An 8,555-nucleotide genomic window follows, 5' to 3' on the forward strand; every position below is an offset into this window, starting at 1 on the left:
GTTCGAGCTCTGTGGGTTCTTTTTTTTTTTTTTTTGGGGGGGGGGGGAGGAGGAATATGGAAGAGGGCTGGTAGGTTTACTCCTGCCTTCCCTCCCTAGGATGAGAGCTGTCTGAGGAGTAGAAACGCCCGTGTGCTTGGGTGTAGAGGAGACCCATTCCCCACCTTATTGACTACATGGCTTTTGTTTCTAACTCTCTCCTCTAGTGTTCAAAACTGCTGTGGTCCTTGTATACAAGGATGGTTCCAAACAGAAGAAGAAACTTGTAAGTTGCTCGGACTGTTTCGGTGATGCTGTGGGCATTTGTGGTGCTGCAGTCAAGATTTCCTTTCCACAAAGCTGTGGTGCTAAAATGTGCTTTTGCATACGTGATTCTTGTGCTCTGCCACACAACGGAGGTTTTGAGTAATGCTGTTTGCTTGCTGTTCAGCCTGGGCACAGCACTCTGCGAGCCTTCATTCAGTTTATCATTTGCTCTCTGCTGGGCTACTCATTCCTGTGGCTTGCCGCAACCACTCCATGCTGTGGAGAGGACTTGCATGAAACAAGGTGTCACCTTGAACGTCTCTCTTGTGTTTGGCTCTTCGATCTGTGTATATGAATCAAATATGAGAGATGATGCCCGTCAACTTTCATAGTGAAACACAATGTCCTCTCTCCAGCTCTGGCTGTTGCACGCCGCTGAGCAAGTGCTGACTGCTCTCAGCTAGATTAGGTGTGCCTACAGGATGTATCAGGGGATCCTACTGGAGTCTGGGCTTAAAAGTAAAGCTAAACTGGACAGTAAACACATGCCTTGCTACTGTAAGCTGTGTTCCCAATTGTGTTACAGAAAACTCTTTGATTCCCACATATGGCATAAATTACAGTGTGATTTGAAGTGTTTGTATAGTTGTTTTCCGAAGTCAACTGGCCACAAAATAGCTTTGGAGTGAGTAGAGCAAAAGTTATGCATGTTTATCACTTCATGTGCACTTGGAGGAGAGAATGCAACATTGGTCTCGGATGACTTCTGAAGACATTGATAAGACTTGATTGGTCTAATGGTTGCTTTTGTGTAGAATTTAGCAAGACCTTCATAAACAGGCACATCAGTGATGCTGGTTACTAAGGTGGTGTAGTGAGAGAATAGGTGTTGCATTAAGTCCCTAGCTGGGCGTTCTCAGTGCGAAGGGAAAGGAGACTTTCCTGTTTGACTATCCCAAGGTGTCTCATTTCCTAACGGAATTTTGAAATTCTTCCAGGGAGGATCACATAGAGCTTCAATTTATGAAGACTGGGATCCGTTCCGCTTTCGCCACATGATACCTTTAGAAGCGCTGCAGGTTCGAGCGCTGGCAAGTGCAGGTAATGTTCCCACTGCATGAATTTGGCAGGGTTCTAAATGTTATTATTAAGGTTATTATATTGAATTTCAAAATTTTGAACAATTTGCATAAGTGAAAAGAACATACGAGGTAGCCTTAAAATTTAGAATACCTGAAAAGCTGGGGGGGGAAGGTTTCGTATTTTTATGAGACTCAGTGAGTGCATATAAAATGCTACTAGAATTTGGCAATTTTTAAGTGTCTGTTGTTTCATTAGTCGCTTGCCCACTGCTGCCTTTCAGTCGTAAGACCTGGGTGGTCTTAAACCATTTTTTCAGGATTATGGAATAAATACTCTAACTGGGGTTAAATATGAGAAGCTGTTGTGTCAAGTGCTGCTTGCTTTTCACTTTAGATGCAGAGACCAATTCTGTGTGTGAGATTGTCCATGTTAAATCTGAGTCTGAAGGCAGGCCAGAAAGAACGTTTCACCTTTGCTGTAGGTAAGTGTGTTTCCATATTTTCAGTGGCAGCTACATCTCTGGATTCCAGTTTGCCTGTAACTTTCCTTTAAGGCAATCTGGGAACAGCCAGTAGGGGAAGCGGAGAAAGGGTGTTAAAACCTCATTTTTGGTAGGCAGAATTTTGTAAAATGCATTAAAATAAAGGCACATATTTATTTGATCAGCTTTTTGCCTTTATGGGAATCTCCTTACTGTAATTTTCCTTTTCCAAATTTATATCCAACTAAATTCTGCTACTGGATCTTTATGTCAGGTAGCTGCTTATGTGTCTTGTTCAGCTGGTACTTTTCATGCCACCAAGTTCCAACCTCTTCTCTTAGGGCATTGCCCTTTCCTTACGTAAACCTTGTCCATCTTTGTTATGATGGCTTCCCTGATGTGTTTTAGAGTTCAAATAAGAACTTGGTACACAAGTTCACCATGGTCTAACGGAGCTGATACCAAGCCAGTTCCTATTACTGGGTAGTAGAGAGCTGCAGGACTTTTGCTTGGTGTGTGTTTACAGGAGACAAACTGAGATTTAATTAGCCACCATAGGTCAACTTGATGTTTATCGCACAAAGAGAAGTGCATGGTTGGTATTGGAGGAAAAGGAAGCCATGAGAGGTGAATAGTGAAACGTTTTGTTAATGAACAGTGTATTTGTCTCCTTGGATGTCCATTGCAGTGATTATAGATTTAGCTTTGCTTTGAAAATACTGTATTAAATTGAGTCTTCTCTAGGGAAAGTGTACGCCAGTCAGTTTGCACTGTCTTAAATTACGGAACTGGTCATTATTTATCTCATTTACAGCGAGCTTTTAGCAGTTCCCAGGAGATAACTCTGCCCTTTGTGTTCTTGCCTGTTTTTCAGTTCACCAGAACACAGGAAGGACTTTCTGAAGGCAGTGCACTCAATTCTGCGGGATAAACACAGAAGACAGCTTCTTAAAACCGAAAGTTTGCCCTCATCCCAGCAATATGTTCCTTTTGGTGGAAAAAGATTGTGTGCTCTAAAAGGTGCAAGGCCAGCCATGAACAGGGCAGGTACTGTAGGGCTACAGACTTTCAAGATCCCAGTTACCCCAGCACCGTTGTAGGACACGTGGTGGTGTCTGTTACTTGTATATTAGGATTAGTGTTCTCTCCTGTGTATGTAAAAACTGCTGGTTTTCCATGCTTCACTCCTTGAGAGCCTTAAATTGCCTCTATTTACCTTGCTTTGCACTCAAGGCTCAGCTTCAGAGTGGTCCTTCTGGTGTGGAAGGAAGAAATGGGATTCCTGTCAATACCGATTGGCTGTGCACTTTAATCTGGAAATGGGTTTCAGCTGAACAAAGCAGAAGCCCGCTGCATATTTCTTAGAAGCATGTACAGAATTTTGAGCTAACCCTAGCACTTTTAGACTAAAATGCACAAGAAAAATCAGCTCCCCTGGGCAAGTGGCTTGGTTCGAAGAGATAGCTTTGTGTGTCCTCCATTTTAGCCCTTTCAGCTCTACTGCTAAAGGGCACGTGCTTCTACTTCTCACATTTTGAGAAGCATGCACGTAATACTACTATTTTTGTAATGGCCTGTCCTAAACCACGGATTTTCCTTTTCAGTTGACCTCAGGCAAAAACAATGAGAAAATCCCAGGGAAAAGCAGGTTTTCATTTTCAGAACACTAGATGATTGAGGGAAGAAACATTTGCTTCCAACTGAAAAGTACACGGCACCGCTGCGTGTTTTGTTCTGGTCTGTTGCGGTTTTTTTTTGTTTTTGGTTTTTTTCTGCTCATTAGATCCCGCAATGTAGACAACCAGGCTTTCTGTTCCTCTTCTGTAATGGGCAGGCCAGACCAATAACATTGGCAGCGTGGCTTCTCACCCGGGGTGTTACTCGCCATCTGCCTCAGAGACACTTAAAATCATAAGGAAAAGGAGTCAAAGGAGGGCCAAAATGCAACTGTTTTGCCACAGTGCTGCTTCAGCCAGCCTGTGGGGCTGCTCTGCTGTAGATGCCAAACCCTTTTTTCAGTTTGGCTCGTTGATGCATTTGCATGATGAATTCTGCAGAGAACAAAATCTCCTCTTAGAGTCCAGACCTCTCACTACAGTTAAAATTTGCAACTGCTGAGCTGTTGTACTTAATGCATGTTTTGAGGCTCAGGGATGTTAAAATGTAACCCAGCCCCCAAGCTAGACTTTAATAAATACGTCCTGAAAGTGCTAAGGTGCTGTTGAGTGGAGGGGGACAAACTCCAACCTCGGAGCTCACCTGCTTGCCGTGGAGCTACGTGTGTGTGTGCACGTAAAGCGCTGGAACGCCTGCAGGTCCTTCCGCTGCAGGACCCGTCCCCCGCATTGCCTCACAAGCCTCTTATGAAGATGTTCCAACAGAGAAGATGTGAATTTGCTAATTGGGCCAGTTGCAAAAGCTAGTAGACCAGCTGATGCTGAGTAAGGAACTTCTGAAAGTTTTTCTGGCTTGGGGTTTTTCTTTGTTTTTTTTTTTTTCTTTTTTTTTTCCCCCCCAGTAGAGAGGGAGTGGGGAAGGGAGTAGCGGAGCCTGGACAGGGAACTTATTTCCCCATTAATAACACAACAGCTGCAGCATCTTCAGCACCAGGGTACCTGCTTGGAAACCTATAGTTGGGTTGATGGTTGGACAAGATGATCTTTAAGGTCCCTTCCAACCTAGAAGATTCTGTGATTCTGTGTTGCTGTTACCCGAGACAAAGCAGTTTCCCCCACCCAAGGGTAAGGCTAGTTGTTTTCGGCGGTGTGCTGACAGCAGGGCACTGCGTGTGAGAAGCCGAGCTGAACAGATGCACTTTGTGCTGGCTGGCTGCCTGCCTACCGCTTAGGAGGAACAGTAATTGTGGGCCATTATCCCAACCGTGGATCTGAGTAGCAGAAACTCCTTTTTCAGCTGGAGAGAGACCCGTGCTGAGGAGCTGAGCGAAGTGTGGCTTGCCCGCAGGGAGGCCGCCGCGAGTGACTAGGTCATTCGTGGGAGTCTCCCCGCTTCCTGCCTAGCGGTGTTAAAATAAAGGGCCCCTGGCAGACTAACTTTTCCAAGAGCGTTGTACCGTGTGTAAAAAGCCTGTGGGGTTTTATCTTTGTGTGTGCGCAGTGTCAGCCCCAAGCAAGTCTCTTGGGAGGAGGAGGCGGCGGCTGGCCCGAAACAGGTTTACCATTGACTCAGATGCCGTCTACACGAGCAGCCCCGAAAAAGAGCCCCAGCAGCCCACGCACAGTGGGGACACTGACCGCTGGGTAGAGGAACAGTTTGACCTTGCTCAGTATGAGGAGCAGGAGGACATCAAGGAAACGGACATCCTCAGCGATGACGATGAGTACTGCGAGGCCGTGAGAGGCGCGGTGGCCGACCGAGACCTTCGGGAGCGGCTGCAGGCGGCCTCCATCACGAGCGGGCAGCCCTGCCGGGACCACCGCCCGCGCCCGGCCATGGACACGCACGCCTCCAGGATGACCCAGCTGAAGAAGCAGGCGGCCTTGTCCGGCATCAACGGGGACGTGGAGGGCCACGGCGAGGAGGTCATCTGGGTTAGGCGTGAAGACTTTGTCCCCAGCAGGAAACTGAACACGGAGCTCTAAACCGGTCCCCCCTTCCCCACTTGGATGCGTAGGTCTCCCCGTCCCACCCTCCGTCCGTCCCTCCATCCCTCCCTCCCGGCCCCGCGCACGGCGGAGAGCTGATCCCCATAGATTGCACACTTGCACACACCATTTCGGCAGCTGAATTGGTCCGAAGCCATGCGGCCACACTTTAGGCAACTGTAAAACGCTCAAAACCTGGAACAGAATAAGCTTAAGGTCCTGTCTTACGTTACCAAGGGCTTTCACACTATTTTATTTATTCTAAAACAATCAGGGGCTGAAATTTAGTACGGGGAGAATATCATCACTGGAAAACAAATTACTCTGGATGTCTTAACCTACGTGCAGCGAACTAGCTTAAACAATAGCACAACAAACAGCGGGTTTTATAGCCGTAAAACATCAGTTGTAGGTTCATCTCCTTAACGAGGAAACTGCCTTTTTAACGTGTACAGTTGCAGTATTCTTATTCTTTTCCCTCTTTAAATGTAAGAGAATATACATGTATTTTAGGAATGTGTGAGGAAAGGTTTGGGATTTATGTTGTGTTAAGTCCTCTTGGTCTGTGGCTGGTCTAATTTAATGTCAATGTTGGAAGCTCTAGTTTTACATAATATTATAAAGATGCCAAACTCTCTTAAAAGAGATCCAAATTTAACACTTGAAGAAATATTTTTTTGTATTTTACCTGAGATGCAGGGGCACAAAGGGATAAGAGTTTTACAGCGTTAGCTTAGCTCCATGTCTAGGATACGAGGCTAGCTTTTTGCAGAGGGTTAGGAATGGTGGTTTTATATTAAAATATGAACTGGAAACTCTTATTTAGGTATAACTTTCTTCAGGAAAAGGATTATTGTATATGTTTGAGACTGGAGTTTAGTTAGATAATAAAAAGAATAAAATAAAATGACAGTACTGAATTGTGGTGAACCAAACTGATCTGTGGTGTAACCTCACTGGAGCCAGCGTAGCAACATCACAGATCCATTTGGTCCACTCTCTGGCAGAGTTTGGGCTTAGGGGACAGGGAACTCATGGCCAAAAAACTGACCTCATCCACTCTCCTACTGTGGGTGAAACTAGTGTATTTTAATTCCTTTATAAAAGCTTTTCCACTGCAATAGAGTATGAACAAGTTCTACACAAGCAAACCTCTTTTAACATTTTAAATCTTTTATTTAAACATCCAAAACAGGGTAAAACATGACAAAAAAGCTTGTGGTTTTTAAGTAGACTTCCAAATGCGAAACACAAAATAGCACTTTTTTTTAAGATTTATATAGCTTTTCCCATTTCAGTTTCACCTATAGGAAAAAAGGAAGATTATATGAAATTTTCGTTTTTGGTGTTGGTATCTACTGATGTTTGACACATTAGTAGGTACTTTGAAAACCTGAAATTTTATAATAGCTTTAGGATTATATTTTATAAAATCCACTCTGACTATATTTTAAAACATAACAAAAATTATCCCCCCCAAAAAATCCATCACTGTCTTTGTGTCCCAGCTAGCATTCTCCCCTTGCCCCCACCCCCTCTTTCTGGTTTCTGGTGCACTATACTTGATCTTATGAAAGCTTTCTCTATTAACTTTTTGCTATATCTTCTGATTTCTTTTCGTAAAAGCTTTAGAAAGGTTTCTATACCCTTTGTATTATCACATCATTGTTTTATATCATCTACCTGTCAGTTGTGTCCCGGCGTGTTAGAGAGGCGGAGGTTGTAGCTGTCCTGTGCTGTACCCAGCGGAATACAGTCGGCGCTCCAATACTGGAAGGCTGGTACTGGGAAGGTACCGTTGTTCTTGTACATAACGTCACGACATGTCTATGTCAAAGGTTCTTATATATTTCTTTTATAAGCTGAAAGAAGGTCTATTTTTATGTTTTTAGTTCTATGAATGGAACGTTGTAAATGCCTGTCAGAAATAAAATACTGGAAAAAAAAATAATAATCCAAGAGAGTGGTATATGTACACGTGTGCTCCAATGCAGGTGCCTCTCTCAGTAGAGGCAAGTGAGTCCTACAGTAGCTGAAGCTGTTGGGACCACTCCCCTGGCTTTAATAACCTGTAGGGAGTCTCCTTAGTAGTAAGGTTTCCACCCTCAGCAGTGTGTGCCCCGTATCGTGTGTGGATATTCCTTTAGAACAGGTTCAGCCTGTCTTGGCTTTGCTTTTTGGTGGGGTCTGAGCTCTGGGATAAGTAACGGCTCCTTTGGCCAGCACATACTGAGCTTCAGCCTGTCCCGTGTGAAAGGCTGGGGCAGGCTTGTTGGCCTCCCTTCTCTCCTATTGAAACCTCATTTTTATTTATTTATTTCCCCAGGGAAAGTCCAAGCCTGAAGCCTTGCTTCTTAGAGGATGGAAAATGAGACAGGCAGGAGATCAAATGCAAGGTGCAAGTATTTGGCCGCTGCGTGCCTATTTGACGTGCACCTAACTTTAAAATGGCATGTTCCAGTCCGTAACCAGCAAAACTCTTCCTCACATCAGTGAGACTGCATCAACCTCTACTGAAACGTGGGTGCAAAGCATGCTAATGCTTGCTTGTGTGCTCAGCAGAGAACAAATGTGATCACGTATCAACAATTTTAAATGGCACAACCTTTCTTTAGATGGGTTTACGCATTCGTCTCCTCCACAGGTTAGTTTTACTAGGTACTGCACTGTTTCCAGCAACTGACTCCATTATCACATGTCAAGCCTCACACAGAAGGCATGATGGGTGAAAAGTGTAGTGCTATGGAGCACTGAGGTTTGGGAAGTGCTTTTCTTAACTCTAGTTTTACCCGCCAGTTGTTTTTCATTGTCTTCTCCAGCAGAACCTGCTTTGCTTGCACTGGCTTCAGGATAACACAGGAAACACTTTGTTTTGGAGGCTATTGTCTCTGCAAATAACATGTCAAGAATGTGACCCCGTCCCCTGTGTGGGGCTATTTTAAATGTGGCCAGATAATCGTGGAGAGAGCGACCAGTGCTTCCCACAGCTCGTGTTTCCACTCCTGGTGTCTTTGGCAGTTTGCTTTCCTTTCCATTTCATTCTCAACAGTTGCTGAGGTACTTCTGCTGAACACCAGACTTTTCTTTTCTAAGCCTTTCCGTTACAAGACCTGCCGTGCGTGTTGACTGAAGGCTGTCAG

General features: G+C 44.7%; 1 protein-coding gene across 1 annotated transcript in view; it reads left to right on the forward strand.

Annotated features, from left to right (window-relative positions):
• TIAM1 (T-cell lymphoma invasion and metastasis 1) overlaps nucleotides 1-7,363 on the forward strand; it is a 123,753-nt gene extending 116,390 nt beyond the window's left edge. Inside the window, exons 22-26 of the mRNA XM_014938172.1 lie at nucleotides 207-265; nucleotides 1,245-1,347; nucleotides 1,723-1,810; nucleotides 2,685-2,857; nucleotides 4,928-7,363. Of these exons, the coding sequence (XP_014793658.1) occupies nucleotides 207-265; nucleotides 1,245-1,347; nucleotides 1,723-1,810; nucleotides 2,685-2,857; nucleotides 4,928-5,412 (908 nt within the window). The 3' untranslated portion in view covers nucleotides 5,413-7,363. The remainder of the gene's footprint in view (nucleotides 1-206; nucleotides 266-1,244; nucleotides 1,348-1,722; nucleotides 1,811-2,684; nucleotides 2,858-4,927) is intronic.
• The last annotated feature ends 1,192 nt before the right edge of the window (nucleotides 7,364-8,555 follow it).

Source organism: Calidris pugnax, unplaced genomic scaffold (genome assembly GCF_001431845.1).
Source record: "Calidris pugnax isolate Ruff unplaced genomic scaffold, ASM143184v1 scaffold25, whole genome shotgun sequence".
Lineage (NCBI taxonomy): Eukaryota > Metazoa > Chordata > Aves > Charadriiformes > Scolopacidae > Calidris > Calidris pugnax.